Genomic DNA, 26,247 nt, shown 5'->3' with positions numbered 1-26,247 from the left:
ATTTCAAAATCAATTAAAATAGTGCTATTTAATACGAGTCAAGCCGTGACTTCGTCAGCGTGGTATTCAGCTTGTAACAAAAATTCTTATAAATTTACCATTATACAACGCCTCGTTTGATAATATATTTTATATTGTATTAATTAATGTCCTCCAGACCGATTTCGGCCACGGCGGCCAATCTCAAGAGAGATTAGCCAACTACGCAGGAGATATTAAAGTGCACGAGTGGGTGCGCAAACACATGTGCACTCTCTATTCCCTAACTCTCATAATCCGACAAGACCGGAAAGAGCTCAGGCGCAGGACCAACGGTTTTACGTGCTTTCCGAGGCACGGGAGTGTACTTCCAACTTCCAGACTCCGAGGTGCTACTACTGAGAATTTTTTGACAGAAAAACTAAATAACTTTTTATTGGCCCGACCTGGGAATTGAACTCAGGACCTCCGGGTCTGCGGCCTTATATAAAGCCACTAGACCAACGAGGCAGTAAATATGATAAAGTTACCAATTCATGCAATATCAAGAAATGCAATATTCGCTTGTTTTTGTTTTCAAAGGAAGTGTTTATGAGTGGTACCTCAATTTAGTTCAAATTTATATCTATAAAACAGTCGTAACAATTCTCAAAACTTGTATCCAGATAAGATCTTGCTTTCTACGTTTATCTATAGAAAAAAACACGTTTTTTTTTTTTCGTTTTCACATGAACAAAAAAATCAAATTACTAGAACCGTACTTTATATAAACACATAAGTGAACTACATAATACGAAATACACGTTGACATTTGACACGAGAATACATTGAATAATCAACATTTCATTAATTCGTCGACTAAAATTAACTCAAATGATAATCAGTTCCATGTAGGTATTTACAATAAGGCCCAGCAGTTATCTCTTTGACCATAAGTACAGAGGGAATACACTTGTGGCAGAATTTCGATGAAATTCGACACATGCAGGTTTCCTCACGATGTTTTCCTTCACCGAAAAGCACGAGATGAATTATAACAGAAATTAAGCATGAAACTTCAGAGGTGCTTGCCCGGGTTTGAACCCACGATCATCGGTTAAGATTCACGCGTTCTTACCACTGGGCCATCTCGACTTAATTAAGAAACGTCCCATAGATATCCCATGGGCTATCCCTTATCATTGAGAAGAAGTTAAATGAAGTACATAATATCTTAGTTCGCAAGGTTGGCGGCGCATTGGCGATGTAAGGGATGGTTAATATTTCTAACATCGCCAATGTCTATGGGCGTTGGTGCCCACTCGACATCACTTGCTTTCTGCTATAGTATATAAAATAAAAAGCTTCAATCCGTCTTGTAGATATTGGGATAAGAGCGATCAAACAAACTATCCATTCAAATCTACCAATCTATAACGAGAACGATACGTTCCCGATTCAATTCCAATCCAACTTTGTCTATTTTATATTTATTCGAATCGGAACCGAACCCATATGATGTTAAAATATACCGTTATGTCAAAATCAAAGTTAATTGTTAACATTAATGCCAATAATATATAATTACATTAAAAATAATATAACGGATAAACCGCAACGATTACGCTTCGATTCGATTGCGATATAGTGAGTATTTGCTAGTAGAAGCTGGCGATTTATAACATGTTTTCGCTATCGCAAAGTACTAGAAAATTGTCGACAGCAATTCAAGATATATTAACCACAATAGGAGACATAACGTCTTAGTTTTGAAGGTTAGTGGACCACTTACCATCAGGTCATTTATCCGTCGTCCAACGCGAATAAACATTTTCGGTGTAAGAAATAATAACCATTGCATACATCGCCAATGCGCAACCAACCTTGGGAACGAATATGTTTGATCGCTTGTGCCTGGAGTTACTGGCTCACTCACCCTTCAAACCGGAACGGAATATCTGATGAATGAGTGGTACCTACCCAGACGGGCTTGCACAAAGCCTTACCACTTAGTACATTGTAAATATATGAATATCAAGAACAATAAAAATAATCTAATACCCCTTTTATCTCAGAACAAACACAAGACTTTAAATGAACATTTTTAGAGGAAATAACAATTTTTCGCGACGGTTTTTCCCGAACATTTGGAGGGAATCTCGTGTTCAATTGATAAGATGCTCTCGTAAAACGATTACAGGCCCAAGGGATATTACTTAGTTCGCAAGGTTAGTGGTGATTTGTGTCAATGTCTATGGGCGATGGTGACCTTTTACGAACGGGTGGTCCATTTGCCAGTTCGCCTGCCTATTTCATTAAAAAAAAGCTCAGAGATTAGCTTGATTAGCAGATACGATGTTCGAGATTATCTATCCGATATATGCGTCGTGGGTTTTTTGTAGAGGAATTCCTAGTTACGATACGGGGTAATGAAAAACCGTACAATGCGTGTAATGACTTTGGCCCTCCGCCTGAACTCTTCGAAGTCTTTTTGACCGTATCAGATTGCTGTCCCAACAGCCTGTGATATTGGACCAAAAGACGTATTAACACACACATATGTACACTATCATATCTTCGGTACAATTCGCCAATCAATCGTCACTGCAGCCGAAATCGGTGATAGAAATCCTAATATCGTTATCACCAACTTCAATTGTAACTAGCTACCCTGTCGGCTTCACACGGGTAGATTACTGAAGTTTCTATTGAAGGATAAACTTACGAAGAAAAAACCTCTTCATTGATTGAGCAAATTCTTCAGTTGTTCGCGTACGTTCGCGAAAACCCGCCAAATTTTCATCATTATCGGATGTATCTTTTTGGAACGCACGAGGAAAAATATACATTTTTATTTCCATAGAAAAAAAATACATTTAACAACCATTTATTAAACTTTTAACAAAACACGTATGGCGGTATGATTTCGTACACCAATTATTACATAATACATTTATCCAAAATAACTTACACGATGAATTGTAATAACTCCGCTTCTTTCGGCCATTTTCATTTATCGTAAAACGTAATATATATTAACAACACTAGTATCACAGATTGAATAAATAATAAAATTTAAAAAAAAAAAAATTAAGCCATATCAAGTATCATCATCACCATCCATACTCAACAAACGTCCGACGTCCAATAGATTAATTAATATATAATCAATTATTTTATAAATAAATAAATTATAATATATAATCACGGCCGAAACTTCGATTATTATTCGTAAATCGATTGAAAACATTTAGAAAACGACAGCGTAACACGTTCGCGCGCGACGACGGTCGCGTACCGAATGAGCGACGATGCGTTCGAATTCCACATATGTAAGAGGCGCACGCGCAAGTGATAACGATAGTAAAACCAGCGGGTCACTTGTCACTTATGTAATTGTAATTCTTCAACAATGGTCAAGCAGCTGACGACAATGTTTATTTACCATTGGTCAAAGTTTAATCTTTATTATACATATTTATCATAATGTATAATTCGATTTTATATGCTGATTAAGTTAATTCGCTTGTTATCAATAGACAAACGGTTGATCTATGGATTATTATAAATGCGAGTGTGTGTATGTTTGTTAAGTTTTCATGTCTTAACTATTCCACCGATCGTCATGAAATTTCGCGTACACGCTGTCAGGGGTGCAGAAAAGGATATAGGATACATGTCACCTGATCTACACGCTTAGACGTTCAGATAGACAGACCAGTGTTGCCAGCTTAGGGGTATTTTTCCTAAATTTCGGGGTAAGTCAGATGAAATGGGTTATTTGTAGTGGCACCATTTTTTTAGGGTTTTTTTTTCAGGGGGAATATTTTTTTAGAGGAATTCTCTCTTTGGATTAATTATTGTTAATTCAAAGTTAACTGTTGCATGCGGTACTTTTTTCGCTTTTAACCTAATATTTACGCTTCTCAGAGGTTGGCAACACTGACCCGGACTACAGGCTTTTGAGTATTGTCACAATTACCAAAACAAAACCATCGAGACAATCAATTTCGAATGATAAACATGTGTGTGTGCATATAAAGAATGTACGTAGGTATGTTTAACAAGTCGATTTTTATTAATTAAAACTAAAGAATATCTAATTAATACCTAAATACAGTAAGTTTTCGCGTCTTCGATAGGTATCCGATAGAGTATCTTAATTGGAACTGATAAACGTTTATCGGAAGCGCAGTCGGACTCCCGTGGTCTATCAAATGATATTTTTTTTATCAAAAACTTAAGTGACCAAATCATTGTAATTCCTTAACAAAAGAAACGAAAAAAATCGCGACAGCACACAAACGCATTGTTTTACATGAACTGTAACCGTAATGTTTACACTACATTGGCGTGTCGTGTGAAAGAGATGACGTATTTAATCGTTGGTACGAAAAAGAAAGATAGCTAGTATTTGTCACTTATGCTTATTACGCAGGTCAACCAATCGGTGCACTTTTGCCATAGATTAATTAATACAAACAGACAGAAGTTACAAATTTTACGCAGTATCAACTTTGCTTTTTATATACAAACTTGTTTTATTTGAGAAATAGGTTGTTTTTTTATTGTATTAAGTAGGCGGAATGACAAAGTGGGCAACCTGATGTTAAGTGATCACCACCGGTCATCATTTACTGGTGGTAAGGCTTTGTGCAAGCTCGTCTGGGTAGGTACCACCCACTTATTAGATATTTTACCGCAAAACAGCAGTACTTGGTATTGTTATGTTCCGGTTTGAAGGGTGAGTGAGCCAGTTACAGGCACAAGGGACATAACATCTTAGTTCCCAAGGTTGGTGGCTCATGATGTAAGCAATGGTTAACATTTCTTACAATGTCAATGTCTATGGGCATTGGTGACCACTTACCATCAGGTGGCCCATATGCTCGTCCGCCTAACTATACAAAAAACTATAAAAAAACGTCATTTTCCAATCAATCAGAGGGTATAAACAATTACACTGTATTTGAACCTGCGAACGTTGGTTAACAAACGTTATAACCACTGCGTCATCTCGACTTTAATCTCATTATGTTTCTATAAATAAACAAATATATTAACTGTAACAATTATATATCGAAATGATTATATATAAGATATTAGCTTTGGAATCATAATTTAATTATTGGGAGGTGTGTCTGTCTATACGTAAAGGTCATTCACGTTTAGCGTTCCGTAATTTATACTGTAGGTATTCTATCTATCTATCTATCTATCTATCTATCTTTCTATCTATTTATTTATTTATTTACTTATTTTGGACAATCAACCTGAAGTCTGTCTGATGAAGTCGAGATGGCCCAGTGGTAAGAACGCGTGAATCTTAACCGATGAACGTGGGCAAGCCAGCGAACCCGGGCAAGCACCTCTGAATTTACATGTGCTTAATTTCTGTTTATAATTCATCTCGTGCTTTTCGGTGAAGGAAAACATCGTGAGGAAACCTGCATGTGTCTAATTTCATCGAAATTCTGCCACATGTGTATTCTACCAACCCGCACTGGAGCAGCGTGGTGGGATAAGCTCCAAACCTTCTCCTCAAAAAGGGAGAGGAGGCCTTAGCCCAGCAGTGGGACATTTACAGGCTGTTACTGTACTGTACTGGACAATCAACATCTACATTAGATAGACGTTTAAAAGGTTCTTTGACAAATATTCTACCAATTATATGTTATCACATCATTCGTAAAAGCATCACATCACATGACATAGTCATTAAATACAGTTATTCGTTAACAATTACAAGTCCATAAGAATACAAATACATCATTGAAATTATCAAAGATATTTTGAAATTATTATTAAATTTACGATTGAATATTTAATTTTTATATAAACATACATATTAATTTAGAGAAAAAAAAATTGAACAAAAAGTTGTATGAGCGCCAAGTTGCTCTCGAGAATTGGTTTGTAAGGATGTGAGCTCATGTACCGGTTTCACGCACACATTAACGCAATCACATTAACAAATCTTACGCTGACGTCATCTGACGCTCGAAATCTTACGAGAACTCGTCTGACGGTTGAAGTCTCACTTAGCCCCGTGTGTGTGCGCCGAGCGCTAAGATGTTTTCACATCAATAATATGAGTCTTCATCGAAATTAATGGACATCAACAGAATTTATGATTAAAGAAAAACAACAAATAAAAATGAAATATTTATAAAATAAATAAAAACCGAGATGGCCCAGTAGTTAGAACGCGTGAATCTTAACCTGCACCACTGAATTTTCATCTTCTTAATTTGTGTTTATAATTCATGTCGTAATTGGCGATGAAGAAAAACATGAGGAAACTTGAAAGTGTCTAATTTCATTGAAGTTCTGCCACATGTGTCTTCTACCAACCCGCATTGGAGCAGCGTGATAGAATAAGCTCCAAACCTTCTCCTCAAAATAGGAGAAGAGGCCTTAGCCCAGCAGTGGGACATTCACAGTCCATTACTGTTTAAATATGAAATAATTAAAATGGAGTTTTGTTAATAAGTATAAATAAATATATTTCTCTTATTATTATAATAATATATAGTAACGAGGTATAATAACCATCAATAAATATTTGATTGAAAAGAGACAATCGACTAATCTCGGCTTGGTAGAGCGTTATCTCTGTCGCACACTACCTATGTGACTACTACCGTTTCTCAGTAGTTTTTCAACAACGGTAGAATGCGGTCGCGTCCAATTTAATACATATATAAATTTCATCAATCATCATCAAGTTGTGGGTTCGATTCCCACCCAGGACATAGACATTTGTGTGCATGAACATGTCTGTTTGTCCTGAGTCTGGGTGTAATTATCTATATAAGTATGTATTTACAAAAGAAAAGTAGTATATGTAGTATATCAGTTGTCTGGTTTCCATAGTACAAGCTCTGCTTAGTTTGGGATCAGACGGCCGTGTGTGAATAAAGTCCCAGGATATTATTATTATTATTGTAATATTCGTGTTTCCTTTGTAAATAATATAGTTAGCCGATGCTTTTGATACTATATTATAGATATATTTGATAGTTTCAAAATCACATGTGACGTCATCAGAATGAGTGCAGACTAAGGTCATTCGTTATGCAGCCTTTCAAAACGAATCAATTTCACAAGGCACTTACGACCTTACGTAGAAACCTTGGTGTTTACTTAAACAATGCTGTGCCTTCTTCTTTCGAATGTCAAATCAAAGCTGAGAGAAAGAGAGGAACCAGTGTCTAACTAACCAAAGTTTATTTTAAAGGAGGTTTAATTGGGTATTTTCCAAGTAATTCGTTTCTTTTATCACGATTTAGCGGTAAATAGCAGTTTGATTGCTTCGTTTGTGTGGTGGCTAGCTCATATGATTGCAATTTCTGTAACCCTGGTAATGTGTATGCAAATTTTCACGATAGCTTGGATAGTTAAGACGTGACAGTTTTTTTTTTTTATAGAATAGGAAGGCGGACGAGCATATGGACCACCTGATGGTAAGTGGTCACCAACGCCCTTAGACATTGGCATTGTACGAAATGTCAACCATCGCTTACATATCCAATGCGCCACCAACCTTGGGAACTAAGATTTTATGTCCCTTGTGCCTGTAATTACACTGGCTTACTCACCCTTCAAACCGGAACACAACAATACCAAGTACTGCTGTTTTGCGGTAGAATATCTGATGAGTAGGTGGTACCCACCCAGACGAGCTTGCACAAAGCCCTACCACCAGTAAATACATATTCAGCTTAATACATATTCAGACTCACTTTTGAATTTATAATGTTAATGAGGATTTTACATGACTGACCTTGCATAACATTATTTGCGAATAATTAGAAGATCACACCATTCCATCGGACGTTACAGATTACTTGACACTAGAACGCTAATTGTTTAGAGGTGTGTCTATTGTGTACACAACTAATTTTATTAATGAGAAATTCAGTTTGTTTGTTTGTTACGTATTGACGTCGTAACTAATCAGCTGATTATCATGCAATTTTGCTTATACGCTGTTAGGGGAATGTGGGGGCCGCTCACCTACTCTTACGCAAATTAGTCATTCATCTGATGTTGATATTTCGTTGTTTCGTTAGCCGGAGTGATAGGCTATAGGATTGCTCCTAGTACTTCACTGATTAGCAGAATTCGGAGAGATCGCGGGGAGCCAGTGTCCTTCCACGAGTAAGACTGTCTGACTGGAAGGCGACAGCCGAGCGGTATTGGTGCTTCGTCGTCTAAAGGAGAACAACAGCTGGGATGGTCTCACACTAAAATAGGCACCGACGATCTGGTGCAGGGCGAGCTCTGCCAAATGAACGGAACGCTACCGAAGTCGGATTCAAGATGATTTTTTTCAATACGAGCAACTCCAGAGCTCTGAATACTGACGATTCTTTGTTAGTTAACCCAATGCGCGAGAAGCACTGCATAGGAAGGACCCTGGATGCGTTATGTCAAAACGATCCCGTAGTATGTTCATTCCGTGCAGAGGACGACCACCACAGCCATATGAATCCCGTACAACCAGGACTCCACTACGAAAACACTTTCAATTATGTATTATACAATTAAACAAGGAAAAAATGACGTATTTATTTACGTCACGATTTACGCAGTTGCAGACACATAACACAGGATATACCCAAATAACTAAGGACGGGACAAAATAGAAAAATAATTTTAACAAGGAAAATGGTCCTTATTTCCTGGTAAATAAGGATAAATCTATAATATTTATCTAACGGCATTCCCTCCAATTTCCCAGCAATTTGTGACGTATAATATATCTGGGTTATTAAGCGATCAGCGAGTTTTCGGTTGGAAGCTTGAAACGCGCTCCAACGAAGAGTGGATCCGCGTTCGATAACATCTTAACATTTATGATATCCTGGTAAATTGATATTGCAATTGTTTTCGGGACCCGATATATCGCAAACAGCAAAATGTAGCTCTCTTATTCACTATGGTGGAGGAATCTCAGTAGACAATGCATTTATAATATGTTTTCCGACGTAATGACTGTACCATTTTTTTCTCACATGGTCGTAAGTGGTCACCATCGCCTATAGACACTGGCGCTGTAAGAAATACTAACTATTTTTTATATTGACAATGCACCACCAACCTTGGGAACTAAGATATTATGTCCCTTGTGCCTGTAGTTACACTGGCTCACTTAGCCTTCAAACAGGAACAGTGGATATATGGAAGGGATCGCTTTTTGTAACACCATTATAACACCATTGCAAGAAAGTATTATTATTAACGTTTTTTTTCAGTTAAATAATATCGTTATTTCCCTTCGAACATCAAAATCGAACCTACGACCCTGTGCAATTTAACTCGTCATTAATAATAAGTTATCTATCACAATTTTCCGTATACGATGACCCGTTAATCTTCACTTCTGCCATGTGTACGCGCGCCGTAACCTTTATTTTATCTTGCGCAGATAACATAATTATATATATATATATATAAAATTAAAGTGTCTGTCTTTGATTTAATAATAACTGACTTTTTACGGTTAGAGACATTTATTTTCTAAAAAGATTTACATTTAAATCACTTACAGAGAAAATTACAAAACAATTAGCGAAAAAATTAAATCGAATAGGCGTACATAGTAATACGATGGATGTTACAATAACTTAATAATGACTGCCTCTTTGGTCCAGTGGCTAGATGTAAGACCGCAGACTCGGAGATCCTGGGTTCCCATCCAATTCCCAGGTCGGGCCAATAAAAAAGTAATGGGATTTTCTGTCAGAAAATTCTCAGTAGCAGCCCGTAGTCTGGAAGTTGGAAGTTTGTACACTTCCGTGCCTCGGAAAGCACGTAAAGCCATTGGTCCAGCGCCTGAACTCTTTCCGATCGTGTCGAATTGCCGTCCCATCGGATTACAAGGGAATACAGAGTGCACTTGTGTTTGCACACACACTTGTGCACTATAATATCTCCTGCGCAGTTGGCTAATATCTCTAGAGATTGGCCGCCGCGGCCGAAATCTGGAGGACATTATTAACTTAATAACATCAGCACAGTGCAAACAAGTATGGATATTTTGTGATGTGAAGTAGGGTAGTCTAGTAAAAAATATAGTGCGTATACAATGATAACTAAGGGACTTCAGTTAGTAACTTTTTAAATATATATATTATAACTTACATAATGTCTGTTTGACTTATGCATGTATTATATATTTGAATTAATAATAATATCCTGGGACATTATTCACAAACGGCCATCTGATCCCAAACTAAGCAGAGCTCGTACTATGGAAACCAGACAACTGATATACTACATATACTACTTTTCTTTTGTACATACATATTTATATAGATAATTACACCCAGACTCGGGACAAACAGACATGTTCATGTACACAAATGTCTGTACTGGGTGGGAATCGAATCCACAACGTTCGGCGTGAAAGGCAACTATCTACCTGTAATTATTAAGTAGCAACGGAAGTCTAAATAAAAAAAAAATGTTGTTTTGGCTTTAGTAACTCGCGAATAGCCAAATCTACTTCAGACGAGACTGTTATTCTGAAACTACAGACAGTTTAATTTTATTTATTTATATTGTATTGATAGATTATAAGTTAAATATTTCATGAAAATCAAATCAAAATTAGTCTTTTTTTATAGAATAGGAAGGTGGACGAGCATATGGGCCACCTGTTGGTAAGTGGTCACCAAACGCCCTTAGACATTGGCATTGTAAGAAATGTCAACCATCGCTTATAGCCAATGCGCCACCAACCTTGGGAACTAAGATTTTATGTCCCTTGTGCCTGTAATTACACTGGCTCACTCACAGTCTATCAATAGTTGTAACAAATTAAATGTATATATTTTAAACGCAATTTTAAGTATAATACTTGTGATACCGATCGGGAAACCGATCTCGTTTTGGTTCTAATAAAATAAAAAATTCGTTAATATAAATTGTTTTCTATTTTTGATAAAAATTTAAAAAGTAAACCTTATCTAAATACAAATTTTACGTCAAGTCGTTATAACCGTTTACGAGACACACATAATATAATAAACTAGCTACCCCGTCCCGGCTTCGCACGGTTTGAATGACGGTCTACATATAACGTTCATATCGTAATACATATAACTACTGGTCTACGCGGCGCACGCCAGTAAAGCTCTCAGTCGGCTTGATATTTTCCGACATCTCCAATAATCGTCGTCATATTTCAGTCATACACCTAAACCTTTCTTATGAATCATTCCGGTCTTGGTGAAAACCGTACTGGTGAAGGAAAACATTGTGAGGAAGCCTTTTTTTCACGCTGGAAAAACGTACTACGCGTATTCCCCACGGGAACAGTGGAAACAGGGGTATGTGGGGCTCGCCGATGTCCAAAGTTACCCTTTCCGTCTTAACGAGGAGCGCCACGGGATCGCTTGCGCATGCTACCGTAACGGTCGTGAGGAAGCCTGCATTTTATCGAATTTACTAAAATTCGGCTACATGTGTATCCACTAATCCGCATTGTAGCAATCTGGTGCTTAGCCCAACGGTGGGACATTTATAGGCTGTTACTCTACTTTTACTCTTATCATCAATAAATTACATAGATATATTATATATAGTAACAGCCTGTGAATGTCCCACTGCTGGGCTAAGGCCTGCTCTACCTTTTTGAGGAGAAGGTATGGAGCTTATTCCACCACGCTGCTCTAATACGGATTGGTGGAATACACATGTGGCAGAATTTCAGTGAAATTAAACACATGTTTCTTAAGATTCACGCGTTCTTACAACTGGGCCATCTCGGCTATTAGATAGATATATTAATTAAATACAATTAAATCATTATATATGTTCCGTGATGTAAATAGACTATCGTAAGAAAAAACTACTTACGAAGAACAATGCAAACTGTTTTGTCTTTGGCTATTTAAAAACTTATGGATATTTCATAATCATCGTATCGATATTATATATGTATGTATGTTTGCTTGTTACATAGGAAATATGGAAGGGACGTACATATTTAAGTAACAGGAATGAGGCACCGTATGTCATACGAGGTTTCGCCGGAATTGGGATACCTGGAAATCATACATTAAATTGTGAATCGTTCGAGACGCAGTAATGCTTATTTGAACCGTAAAAGCCGGACTAAAAAAATATTCTTTTTATTAACTTCAACTACATTGCAATGTTTTGTATACTCTCAATTCACAGATATTTAAAGTCAAATCACTTTGAAGACGTTTTTGTTTGAAGCAGTGGACCGTCAGCAGATAAATAAAAATTAACTTTTTTTATGTGTCAGCATCTTAGCGGTCATGTAACTATTTATCATCACATATGTTTAATTCCGCACTGAGCATCTAGTTAACATACAAAGCACTCTTTACTTAAAACCAACTTAAACTTTACTAAAAAATACATATTAATATTATAAATTCGAAAGGGTATCTCTATGTACATCCGATCGTTTTAATGACAGAGATAGCATGTGACCTAGATGAGTACATAGAGCCTATTTCAACCACGAGATGAAAAAAGACAAATAAACACGCCAGAAAAGGACAAAAAAAAAAAAAGACAAATAAACAACTTTGACCTCGAAGTGACGTGATATCATTGGTCGAGATATTTAATAATCTATGGTATTCTCGATGGAAAGTCGTCGAAGTTCTTAAATTAACTTTGGAAATAAAATGATCATGGTTGTAAGTAGTTAAGTGTAATAGTGTTGTATTGCGAAGGCATATAACTACCAACTATTAATATATATATATAATAATATTATCCTGGGACATTTTTCACACACGGCCATCTGATCCCAAATTAAGCTTGTACAAAGCTCGTGCTATGGAAACCAGGCAACCGATATACTACATATACTACTTTTCTTTTGTAAATACATACCTATATAGATAATTACACCCGGACTCAGGACAAACGGACATTTTCATGCACACAAATGTCTATCCTGGGTGGGAATCGAACCCACAACCTTCGGCGTGAAAGGCAAGTGTTCTACCAACCACGCCAACCGGCTCAAATTATTATTATTGTTATATTAATTGTTAGCCTTAATGATTGTAATTATATGAACTTTCATTAAACATAATTGACTTAATCCTGATATAAATACTTATATATATATATATATATATATATTAATCAAGAACTGTCTGTAGTGCGTAATACAGCAGAGCTATTAGCAAATCGCATAAAATATTAAGTAAATATAGGGTTTGTTTATCTTTACTTGGAATTCCTTTCTCCCATTGAAATTGTTTTTTTTTTTTTAATCCAATATTTAAACCTATAATAGTAACTTGTTTTTATTTTTAAAAGTACGGTATATGTAATACACAAGCCATAAGAGACATAATCTGTGACAAAAAATATTAGTATGTTTTTATGAAAACTAATTTTTCATAATAAATTTTTTGTACCAGCGAAAATTGACCTTTTTATTAATTCTGATCGACTCGAGTTTCCTCTAAGTATAATTGTATCGAAAGAAAAAAACGGGAAAGCAGAAGTTGTTCAAGACCCCGCCGTCGCCGCCTCGTATGTCTGTTTGTACGCGATAAACTCAAATATTACGAAACGTATTCTCAAACGGTTTTCACCAATGTACGGAGTGTTTGACGAGGAAGGTTTAAGTGTATAATACATAAAGGTTTAGTGTAAACTGGCTGAAAGATGACGATGATTGTTGAAGATTGTTGATGGTGTACGCCAGGTAAACCCATAGAGTTATATGTATGTATTACGATATAAACCTTTTATGTTGACCATTATTATACCAGTGCGAAGCCGTTACGAGTAGCTAGTTAATAATTCGGACATTTTAAAGTTTAGTTAAGTACATTGAACTTACCTAACAGCATATCTGCGTGGTACTGCATCGTCTGCTTGCAGAGGTCATATCACGCTTATGACGTCACCGACCACCCATACTTGTCACCTGAAATAATGAACGAGACCTATATAATTTCGAAAGCCGAAAAAATTTTCAAAAACAATCGTTTATCGAAGAGTTCTCTAGTCTGGAGACAACCCTGGATGCAGAATCAAGTCATGGTTACCACAAAAATACATTGTCATTGGAACTGAACAAAAAATTCTGTAGGATAAGAAGTGGTTCTAATTCAACTCGCAAGATTTGATCAAAACAATCACAACAATCGCCTCAAGAGAATTTAAGAATCTTACCAAAAGCCGTCTGGGGTGGTACCACCCACTTACCACAAATTCTACCGGTAAACAGAAATACTTAGTATTGTGTTATGCCACACAGTTGAGTGAACCAGTTTAACTACAGGCACAAGGTACGTAACGTCTTAGTTTCCAAGGTTGGTGGCGCATTGGCGATGTATACCAATACCATCAGATGGCCCATTTACCGTCCACCTACATATTTAAATAAAATATATAGGCATTTGTCCAACAGTAGGACAGTTACAGGAGTTTATATACTATATATAATGTAGATATTTTAATGATTATTTAATAACCATTTTTCCAAACCTACAATTATTAATAATTCGAAACGATCAAGTACATAGCATATTGAACCTTGAGCTAATAATAATAAAGTCTATTTTTGACGACAGATCTTTATTGAATGATAATTTTGCGTCAACGATTGAATACGATAAGAAAATACGGGCACATGGTCGCACATAAATACACGAACTTACCGCCCATTAAAACTCGATTTCAAAACCAAAATACTTTTTGCGACACGGCATCATTACACTTACTTATTGACAGTCAATCTAGAAACTACCACCGGTTCGGAAAAGAATCACCCAGCCCTGAGAAAACTTAATTTAACCGAAATTGAAGTCGAGCTAAATCGAAGGCACCAAAAGTCGATTCAATGGAACCTTTCAACTTTTGTTGAGTCAAGTCGATGTCATTTATTTTAGTATTCATGCCTCATGTGCATTATTTTACGAACGCCATTATAAAATGAAAGACACAAACAAGTGACAATAGGCATGAGTTCTCCATTCGACCGCCTGTTCTCCACCCACTCACCAATTAATCTACCGTCGCACAGTTAAACTCTATTGCTCCGTTCCGGTTTGAAAGGTGAGCCAGTGTAAATACAGTCACAACATAACATCTTAGATCATCGTGTAACAATATCTGATTGTTTATAATGGCTCAGTGATCTAATCACATTAATATTAACTGAAGTCTATTACTGCGAGGGAAAACCTCGTGAGGAAGCCTGCATGTCAGATGAAGCTCTGAGAAATGTGAGACATTTGAGAAGTGGCAATAGCTCGTCTGGGTAGGTACCACCCACTCATCAGATATTCTACCGCAAAACAGCAATACTTGATATTGTTGTGTTCCGGTTTGAAGGGTGAGTGAGCCAGTGTAATTACAGGCACAAGGGACATAAAATCTTAGTTCCCAAGGTTGGTGGCGCATTGGCTATAAGCGATGGTTGACATTTCTTAGAATGCCAATGTCTAAGGGCGTTTGGTGACCACTTACCATCAGGTGGCCCATATGCTCGTCCACCTTCCTATTCTATAAAAAAAAAAAAATATATCAAAAACGTCTCTTTAAAAGTAGGCCTTTGCCCAGCAGTAGGAGCTTGCGTTTACAGTTCATTACGTGATCGATAGCGGTGTAAAAACATAGCGGGGAGATCCTATAACTAATCAAAATCGAAACGATTACATTATTCAGTATAATCTGTTCGTTTGTCCTGATTTGAAAATGTTATCCGCGAATAACGTCTACGTATTCGATAAAGCCATCATGGATTGAATATGAACAAAACTTATATTTGCATATTCCACTACCAACAGTTCTCGATTAATATATATTTATTTATAATACAACATTATTCTACATAATTTTACATCCAAAGTTCCGATAACAACTTCGCCCGACACTCAAAACGCCATAGATATTATTCAAGACCAATGACGTCACGTAGTTCAAGGTCAAAATTGTTTATGTATCATCATTCCTCGTGTAATAGACAATACATATTTAAATTTAACGTTTTTCAATGTATTCAGATGTTTGATAAGTTTTAAAAATAGAACTAATCTTCACTTATCAGTTCAATCATTTTAATGATAATATAAGACGTATTGTTAAAATGTTTCTGACAGATTTCCGATCATATCTAAGGATGCCTTTGTTAATATTTTAATTTATTTCAAGCTGTATTTATGAGTAATAAGTATATTATTCGAGTGATTCGTTGGTTTAGTAGTTAGTACTGGTGGTAGAGCTTTGTGCAAGCTCGTCTGGGTAGGTACCACCCACTCATCAGATATTCTACCGCAAAACAGCAGTACTTGTTATTGTTGTGTTCCGGTTTGAAGGGTGAGTGAGCCAGTGTAATTACAGGCACAAGGGACATAAAATCTTAGTTCCCAAGGTTGGTGGCGCATTGGCTGTATAAGCGATGGTAGACATTTCTTACAATGCCAATGTCTAAGGGCGTTTGGTGACCACTTCCCATCAGGTGGCCCATATGCTCGTCCGCCTTCCTATTCTATAAAAAAAAAAAAAAAAGATTATAAGGTCGCAGATCCCTAGGGATCAACTTCGAAACGTCAGACCGTTATTTGAATTGAATTTGGTTGTAGGGCTTGTGAGACCTCGGTTGAGTGAATCAGAGTAACTACAGGCACAAGGGACATAACAACCTAAGTATGGTGGCGTATTGGCCATGTAAGGAACGGTTTACATTTCTCAAGGCGCCAATGTCTATGGATGGTGGTGACCACTTATCATCATCATCATGTGATGAGTAAAAGCCTATGGTGTATATCACTAATGAAAAAATATATAATATAAAGTGCCAGTGTTTAATAGGCGAAGGTTAGCTCTGCCTTCCTTTTATAATAAAAAATTGTCATAATTAGAAACATGAAACTAATTAAAAATAATGAATTGATATCTTATATTGTGTTCTAATGATAATTATATTTAAGACAAGCTTGCTGATAACATTTATTCGGAATTTGATTGATTGGATTTCTATCTATCTACAAGCTACCAGTCCCGGCTTAGAAATATCTTTATCGCACACTCAAGCAAGGGCTAAAATATATATAAAAGAGAGAATATAAAATAAAAGCATGCAAGGGGCGGTCTTATCACTGTATATAAGGATGTACATAAAACATTGGAATCATAATATATATAGCAGCTAGTTTATTTTGTTATTTACTATACACCTCAACATTCCTCATGAAACGCTATGTCTATTGGTTAAAACCGTATGAAAATAAGTTTGGTAGTTTTTGTGTTTATCGCATTTGGACATACAGACAGACACAGTTTTGGGTTCTATAATATAACAAGAAATGAACAGGTGCAAATAAATAAAGTGCCTTTTTTAGTTAATATCACTATATCAAGTTGCCAGAAAAATAATTATTTTTAATGTATTATATATTAATAATTGGTTACCGCTGGTGTTTTACATGTAAAGAGCAAAGCAAAGTAAAAAAAGTAGCTCAGTCTGCCGAGTTCAAGCTTGATTAAAAAATCAGTTCAGTGGTTGAGCCGTGAAAGCCTTTTAATAAGGCTAAACATATATTGCTACTTCTAGAAAGCGTAACTTTTCTCTTGATATATCTAAAAGGTCAATGGAAATATACAAATTTAAGTATTTTTTTAAGACACCTAAACCAGGTAACTAGTAAAAATTAATCTAACTAGATACTGTTCCTAATTTTATCTAAGTCATACGTTATAGTGCAGAAGAATTTAAATGTTCGCATTATTGTCGTTTGCGAGGCGACTTTCGAACATTGTATTAACCAAGTGGAATAGTTTTGCCAATTCATATTAATTATCATAGCCGAGATGGCCTAGTGGTTAGAACGCGTGAATCTTAACCGATGACCGTGGGTTCAAACCCGGGTAAGCACCACTGAATTTTCATGTGCTTAATTTGTGATTAAAATTCATCTCGTGCTTGACGGTGAAGGAAAACATCGTAAGGAAACCTGCATGTGTCTAATTTCATTGAAATTATGTCACATGTGTATTCATGGAGCAGCGTGGTGGAATAAGCTCTAAAACCTTCTCCTCAAAAAAGGGAGAGGAGGCCTTGGCCCAGCAGTGGGACATTAATAGGCTGTTACTGTAATATTAATTATTTCATTCTTAAATAATGTATTCGAAAATGGACGCTTGGCTAGTAATTGAAGTGCATGTCTGCTTTTTTCATGTCAAAATAAATAACCACATTACACATACTACATATTTTCAAAATTAAAAAATGTAATTCTTTTATTATCTTTATTATATATAACTGCCTATCACGCCACAGGTTGTGGGTTCGATGCCCACCCAGGACATTCACCGGCTCTTACTATAATGGGTAGGGCATCAATGATTCTAGTACTGAACAAGAAGCATTTAAGCTCGGTAATGCTGTGTTCTGCTTTGATGAGCGCGAGCCAGTGTAATTCCACGATGGTTATATGATCCCTTGGTTGATGATAAATCGACGGGCCAGTTGGCGTGATTGGTTGCCTTTCACGCCAAAGCTTGTGGGTTCGATTTCCATCCAGGACATACATTTGTGTGCATGAACATGTCTGTTTGCTTCCTGAGTCTGGGTGTAATTATCTATATAAGTATGTTTACAAAAGAAAAGTAATATATGTGGTATATCAGTTGTCTGGTTTCCATAGCACAAGCTCTGCTTAGTTTGGGATCAGATGGCCGTGTGTGAATGTCCCATTATATTATTATTATTTTTATGTGTCAGTACATGTACTATCCTATACTATATAACATATATGTAAATAAAGAAATATAAACATATAAAAAAAAGTTCCGAAACATAAAAATCGCTTACAATTTTAAATTAATAATGTTATTTTACTTTACCTATTTCACTTATAACTCTCAATTATTCAAAATTATGAATCCTAATTTAATTTCAAAACACAAAACACGATTTAAACTAATAAAAAGACCAATACACTATTAAGAAATGTTCAAATCACTACAGCTTTCAAAATTTAATCAATCTTATCAATGTCCTTTGATATATCAACAACTTCTTAGGAACACTTCATCACTGACCTAGTTACTTGAAGTAATCAAATAAATAATTACAGTAATCTTATTTGCACAAAAAGTATGCTTACAAAACCGGTTCTTTTGGGCAGATGAATAAGATTTTTTAAGCCGCTGTTTCGTTTCGCGCGAGTCAATGCGCGTCAATCTTACTTTATTATTATATGCTATTGAAATAATAAGAAATTGCAATAAAATCAAACGATTTTAAGTGCAATTAAAACATTTTAATAACAAATCATGAATGTGGAACATCCACAATGTGTAAACATTATAGCTATATAATAACCGGTCGGTTCCGAACAAATGGTTTGGAAAAGTGCCTTTGCTACAAAGTCGCAACCTACTAAAATATTGCATAAATTTAAGCAATTTTACAACTAACACAATGTTTAATATAAGATCAAGACTTACCGATAATAAGCTTAAAGATGGCTTTTTACATGAAATTATAAATATTCACTGTAATAATAACTAACAATCAGGAAAATAAGAAAATTCACACTAAAACGTGACGTCCGAAGTCTTAACGAAAACGAACGGTTCTACCATAGACTATTTTTTTTTCTGCTCAATGTCATTTGACAGTTCGTTCGTTAATTTATTTGTTGTTGTTTTTTTTTATATACAACATTAGCGATATTTAAATTTAACTATTGATCATAAATAGATGCATAATAATTATTGTGCCATTTTACTGTACAAATAAAATATATATAAGAGCTTTCGATATAACTATTATACAAAATATGTGTAAAGCTTAAACGATTTTTTTTCCTAATAATAATTATAGAAAACAAATATACGTTATGATATGTACATATAAAAATTAAACAATATAATGGGATATAAATAATAGCAATTTTCATATTGGTTTAAATGAAATCAAAATTTTAGTGAATATTATGTTAACAGTAACATGACAAACAATTTTCTGTGTTAATTTGCTAGTTTAATATGTTTATGGTGTTTATCATACTAAATTATAAGCTTCTTATAAAAAATTTAAATGTAACTCTTTTCTAATAATTATATAATTAAAATTATCGATAACCAACATAAACAAACATTATGCAATCTCTGTAAGTATTCGGATCAGAGACAAATATAGTGTATTTTTTCTTGATAACATACCATAAATTATTTAATTTATATCTTTGATTTTGATGTAATCCAAACGTCAAATTAGTCAAAAATATTTTTCAACCGTGTGCTTTTTGCAAATGCAAAATATATTTGACAACATTGCAAAAAAGGATTCATAAACAAAACTTTTCGCAATTGTAAAATGGGTCTCGCGGAGTGTGGTATTCCCGAAGATAAATTACCTCAGTGCTGGTCTGATGATACGCGAATGAACGCTCTGTTTGCGCCTTTTCGGTTAAAATCTGCGAACCCAGAGTCATGGGAGATGAAAATGAAATTTTGGTCTGATATGGTGAGACAATGGTGTAGGTTTAAAGTGGATCCTGTAGTGTCAGGAGCAGATGTGAAGTTCGCTTTCCAGAGAAGAGGAAGAACAGCTGCCTGTATCGAAATTGTTATTGAAGAAATGTTTCGGTCAGTATAACCTGCCAGTATTAGTTTTATTTTTTTCAAGTCTTTGTTTAGAGTTGCATTGCATGCATGTATGTAAATCAGAATTACGTTCGGTATATATCATATATTGAAACTATATATTGCTAAGTTTTTTTGAAATTAAATGTTTGACAATTAAATATGTAAATGCCATTCTGCATTATGTCAATATGAAACAAAGACTTTTTATATAGTTTTAGTAATAATTATTATTATATGAAATTTAATATTTATTATTTATTAAATAATATGAAATTACAAGACTTGATGGGTGTATGATATATTTATAATCATGAATTGTTTTATCTTTATTTTAATTATCGTTTTAATAGCTTATCATATGATATTATTTTTTGAACTAAAATTTGTATTATTATTATTATTTAAAACAAAATGAAATTACAGATCTGGAGAACTGTCACCTATATCAAAGTACCAGCAGATTCTACACAATGGTCCTGAAGGTTGGGTCCGGTGGGGCGCCCGCCTTGCTTTTAGACCAGCTGCATTTGCGCTCACTGCGGTAACATCTTTCCTACCGGCAAGAGAAGCCTTAGATGCTAACGGCCTTCCAAAGGCCAGTATAGATTCAACTCAACGATTCATCTTAGAAAGTGCTGTGAAGGTAATATTTTATTTAACAAGTTAAATGTTAATGCACTGCCCCCATGAGTCATATTTGATATTCTTAATAAATAAGCAATCTGATTCAAAAAATATTTTTTCATTTGGTTTGGTCTTGAGACCAGCGCTTTACCCCTCTCGATCCGCAGGAGTCCTAAAGACATCCTTATCGCCCCCAATGATAAGATTACTAATGTCAACACATTAGGTTATAGAGCAAACACACACTGTCGGCGGGGTCGAGGTCCCTCTTTTATTATAACCTGTCCACTCTTAGGGATATGATGGGATCATTGCACACATAGTGTCCTCCTTCCTGACGTCGACGGTGTCCTAAGCCAAGGATTGGCCTCATAGGAGGCGCCCTTAGGACACGCGTATTCTGAGCCCTTAAGTGCTGTGCAAAGTGCTCCCAACATCCTGCTGATTATCTCAAAGACTCACCCCCCACCCGGTGATGCTGCCGAGGCCCTTTGGGCCAACAGCAACAAGTCAGTTCAAAAAAAAAAAAGAGACCAACGCATTCAAGCGAACAATAAATCATGCTCGTCATTATAATAAAAAAATTATATTATAATGAATTGGTAGGTAAACAATGTGAAATGTCATTTTAGTAGATTAAATAAAATGTAAAGATCATGTTCAATGTTATAATTCAAATGGTCAATGTTTGATTTTCATAATTGTAATTGTAAAAGATTGTAATTTATTTTCCAGGAACAAGCCATGGATCTCCTAAACAATTTCCCCATTGGCTTAGAACGTATTGGAACAATTGAAGAATTAATGAAGGCATGTGGTCAATCTAATCGAGAAGTATTCGAAATTCTTCTCGGTTTTCTGGTGTCCCAAGGGATGGCCGTGAAGAGTGGGGATGTTGTGAAACTAGGTGAGGTTTGATTTTAGTTAGATTTGACATTTTTGGAGTTGATCAGGAACACGATTGATAAATGGAGGCCCGCATAGGCGGGCTGGCCGTCAGAGCGCCACGGTAGCATGCGAAAGCGATCCCGTGGCGCTCCTCGTTAAGACAGAAAGGGTACCGCTGGTTTTTTAGTGGATATTCCGATTACCGGGGTGCACTTGGCGCCTTGGACACCAGTGAGCCCCACATACCCCCCCACTGTTCCCGTGGGGAAACGCCTAATGCGTTTTTCCAGCGTTAAAAAAAATAAAAGCGTTAAAAAACACGATTGATTAAGATCAATGTTTTTTCTGCTATCCACTTTGCTCTAACTAGCCACTAGATGGCACTGCTGAGTTTTATGTCAATTATTTAAAATAGGAAGGCAACCTGATGGTAAGTGGTCACCGTCACTCCTAGTACGTAGGAAATATTAACCATCCCATACATGGACAATGCAACACCAACCTTGTAAACTAAGATGTTATGTGCCTTGTACCTGTAGTTACACCGGCTCATGCACACCTCAAATCGGAACAGCAATAGTATACTGGTGGTAGGGCTTTGTGCAAGCTCGTCTGGGTAGGTACCACCCACTCATCAGATATTCTACCGCAAAACAGCAATACTTGATATTGTTGTGTTCCGGTTTGAAGGGTGAGTGAGCCAGTGTAATTACAGGCACAAGGGACATAAAATCTTAGTTCCCAAGGTTGGTGGCGCATTGGATATGTAAGCGATGGTTGACATTTCTTACAATGCCAATGTCTAAGAGCGTTGGTGACCACTTACCATCAGGTGGCCCATATGCTCGTCCGCCTTCCTTTTCTATAAAAAAAAAAAAAAAATTGCTGCTTGGCTGTAGAATATGCTACAAGTGTGTAATACCGTTGAATCAATCCCCATGACAATAGCATATATAGACAATCTGCCTAGCTAGGATAGTCAGTACTTAATATGTTATTATACGCTTGAGTCTTATATTGTCTTTAATTAACCATGTTGTAGAATGAAAGAAGTTAATCTTATTAATTACACTAAAGGGCTTATCAATCGTCAATATTTAAACTCTACTATCATTTTGGTAAACAGCCTCCAGTGAGAATAAATGTTAAGGAACTCGCATAGTTGCTCTTTTTAAAACAATTCAGATTTACAATGTGTTTTGTGTCCACAATTATTATTCCTAATGAGTCCTGCGTTGGAATCCAAGTTTACATCTAAGTTTTATTTAAAAAATATTATTTTAATGTGTATTAGGTTTTAGGTTAAAAAGCCGAGATGGCCCTGTGGTAAGAAAGCGTGAATCTTAACTGATGATCGTGGGTTCAAACCCGGGCAAGCACCACTGAATTTTCATGTGCTTAATTTGTGATTATAATTCATCTCGTGCTTAACGGTGAAGGAAAACATCGTGAGTGGTGGAATAAGCTCCAAACCTTCTCCTCAAAAAAGAGGAGAGGAGGCCTTTAGCCCAGCAGTGGGACATTCACAGGCTGTTACGGATACGGTATTAGGTTTATGTATATATGATTATATACAGACTGAATAGTTTGCTTGCAATTTGACTATTGTGTACTTTATACTTTATTGTACACATCAAAGAGAAAAATTCAAAACATGAATACAGCCTAAATAAAAGTAGCATACAATTATGGCGACCTTATCGCTACAATAGCGATCTCTTTTTTTTTTATAGAAAAGGACGGCGGACTAGCACATGGGCCACCTGATGGTAAGTGGTCACCAAACGCCTTTAGACATTGGCATTGTAAGAAATGTCAACCATCGCTTACATAGCCAATGCGCCACCAACCTTGGGAACTAAGATTTTATGTCCCTTGTGCCTGTAATTACACTTGCTTACTCACCCTTCAAACGGGAACACAACAATAACAATTTCTGCTGTTTTGCGGTAGAATATCTGATGAGTGAGTGGTACCTACCCAGACGAGGCATAAAGCCCTACCACCAGTCTCTTCCAGGCAACAAAAGGTGTAAGTAATAACTAATATGATCTATTGGACATATGTATAAAATATATATGTTTTCTATCTTCTAGCTGAGGCGAATAAGAAGGTATCTCCCGTGACGGAGATGGACGCGGCCGTTGTAAAGCTGATGTCAGCGGAGACGCGACTTCAGGCCGACGCAACGCGACTGTCGCGCGAGGTTTCCGTCGCAGAGAGCGAGGCTCGGGCAGCTGTCAAGCTCGGCAACAAGTTAGCTGTGAGTCAATTTTATTTTTATCACTGTTTAATAAAATTTTAATGTGTTTGTTAATTATTTTTTAATTTTAATATTATAAATAATACTATTTTTAGCGGTCGCATCTATGGATAGATTATTTTTAAAACAATAAGCTAAAACAGCAAAAAAAAGCCGAGATGGCCTAGTGGTTAGAACGCGTGAACCTTAATCGATGATCGTAGGTTCAAACCGTGGCAAGCACCACTGAATTTTCATGTGCTTAATTTGTGTTTATAAATTCATCTCGTGCTTGACGATGAAGGAAAACATCGTGAGGAAACCTACATGTGTCATATTTCACTGAAATTCTGCCACATGTGTATTCCACCAACCCGCATTGGAGTAGCGTGTTGGAATAAGCTCCATCCGTCTCCTCAAAAAGGGATAGGAGGCTTTAGCCCAGCTGTGGGACATTCACAGGCTGTTACTGTCAAACAACAAATGGTACTGGCCGTTCATTTCGAGAAGATAAAACTACTAGCAATGTTGTTCTAATTATAAATTTTTGCCGTTCGATTTTGTATTGTTAGATTGTTTTATTATTGACGTGTAAACATCTTAGGGCTCGGTACACGGTAGCGGCTAACTAACTGACTTCAAATGTCAGGCGACTAAACGTAAACTTTCGAGCGTCACATGACGTCAGCGTAGGATTTTGTTATTTACATACAATTCTTATTGATTACCTTGGCGCTCACACCATTTTTATTTTTAAATTATGTAAGTAACAACAGTACAGTAACAGTAACAGCCTGTAAATGTCCCACTGCTGGGCTAAGGCCTCCTCTCCCTTTTTTTTTTTTTTTTGAGGAGAAGGTTTGGAGCTTATTCCACCACGCTGCTCCAGTGCGGGTTGGCATGGCATGCTGTTACTAGCATGGAGTTGTGATCTTGCTTAAACAACTAATATTTGTATTTAATTATTTCTATATAAATTGTAACATGTTGCGTTTGTCTAAAATAAATTAATAATTTACAAAACAGCTATGTATATGTTAATTATTTTCTTTTCATTTTGAATTTCAGGCCAGAAATCATCTACGTAGGAAATTGAAAGCCCAACAGCGTCTCGATAAATGTGAATCTGCATTGGATAACATCAAAGAACTCCTCCAACAAACTAGGAATACAGATATTAATACGACTGTCGTTGATACATACAGGTCAGTGATTAGATTCGATGGGAATCCTTCACGCCGAAGGTTGTGGGTTCGATTCCCAAACTTTTTTGGGCATGAACATGTCTGTTTGTTCTGATTCTGGGTGTAATTATCTATATAAGTATGTATTTACAAAAGAAAAGTAGTTTATGTAGTATATGAGTTGTCTATTTACCATAGTACGAGCTCTGCTTAGCTTGGGATCAGATGGCCCTGTGTGAATAATGCCCCAGGGTATTATTTATTTATTCATTCGATTACATTTTGCAAGGCTTTTTTTGTTAAATCTTATTTTTAGAACTGAGTCTCCGAGGTGACTACTATGATTAATATTATTGCGCACCATCTTATACAAGCTTTTATTTTCATTTGCCAGTATGATAATAAAATAGCGGAAATCTTCAGTATAATAAATATATTTTTGTAATTGATTTCTTTAATTAAATACAGAAATATATTTAGAGTATTTACTGAATGAGCATCATTGGTGTTTCATGTATTGTTGTTATATTTTCTTTTTTAAATATTTTTATTTTTTCTTACTACCTTTATTAATTGACCTGATTCTATGTGGTCACCACCGCCCATAGATGTCGGCGATTTAAGAAATATTAACCATTCCTTACATCGCCAATGCGCCACCAACCTTGGGAACTAGGATGTTATGCCCCCTGTGCCTGTAGTTACACTGGCTTAAGCCTTCAAACTGGAACACAA

General features: G+C 36.1%; 4 protein-coding genes across 8 annotated transcripts in view; 2 read left to right on the top strand and 2 right to left on the bottom strand.

Annotated features, from left to right (window-relative positions):
• The window catches only part of LOC126779534 (pantothenate kinase 3), a 41,430-nt gene extending 21,869 nt beyond the window's left edge, over window positions 1-19,561 (bottom strand). For 2 of the 3 annotated variants that reach the window (XM_050503599.1, XM_050503597.1), the window contains exon 1: window positions 2,930-3,260. Coding sequence is in view for 1 of the 3 variants with exons in the window: in XM_050503597.1 (XP_050359554.1) it covers window positions 2,930-2,971 (42 nt within the window). In the remaining 2 variants the exon portion in view is untranslated. Of the gene's footprint in view, window positions 1-2,929; window positions 3,261-13,810; window positions 13,898-19,428 lie in introns of those variants that run through there. The other variant, XM_050503598.1, reaches the window with a different exon arrangement.
• LOC126779630 (uncharacterized) overlaps window positions 1-26,247 on the top strand; it is a 90,376-nt gene that overhangs the window by 41,572 nt on the left and 22,557 nt on the right. The gene's annotated exons all lie outside the window — the stretch shown is intronic.
• Window positions 10,592-26,247, bottom strand: part of LOC126779547 (serrate RNA effector molecule homolog) — a 155,172-nt gene continuing 139,516 nt past the window's right edge. The window contains exon 12 of the transcript XR_007670366.1: window positions 10,592-10,622. The gene's annotated coding sequence lies outside the window, so the exon portion shown is untranslated. The remainder of the gene's footprint in view (window positions 10,623-26,247) is intronic.
• The window catches only part of LOC126779491 (charged multivesicular body protein 7), a 112,045-nt gene continuing 106,003 nt past the window's right edge, over window positions 20,206-26,247 (top strand). For all 3 annotated transcript variants that reach the window (XR_007670361.1, XR_007670362.1, XM_050503513.1), the window contains exons 1-5: window positions 20,206-20,574; window positions 20,998-21,217; window positions 21,934-22,105; window positions 24,183-24,349; window positions 25,397-25,533. Coding sequence is in view for 1 of the 3 variants with exons in the window: in XM_050503513.1 (XP_050359470.1) it covers window positions 20,303-20,574; window positions 20,998-21,217; window positions 21,934-22,105; window positions 24,183-24,349; window positions 25,397-25,533 (968 nt within the window). In the remaining 2 variants the exon portion in view is untranslated. The remainder of the gene's footprint in view (window positions 20,575-20,997; window positions 21,218-21,933; window positions 22,106-24,182; window positions 24,350-25,396; window positions 25,534-26,247) is intronic.

The sequence above is a fragment of the Nymphalis io genome, chromosome 29 (assembly GCF_905147045.1).
Source record: "Nymphalis io chromosome 29, ilAglIoxx1.1, whole genome shotgun sequence".
Classification (NCBI taxonomy): Eukaryota; Metazoa; Arthropoda; class Insecta; order Lepidoptera; family Nymphalidae; genus Nymphalis; species Nymphalis io.
Note: the sequence above shows the minus strand (reverse complement) of the source record. Positions and strands in the feature narration are given on the sequence as shown.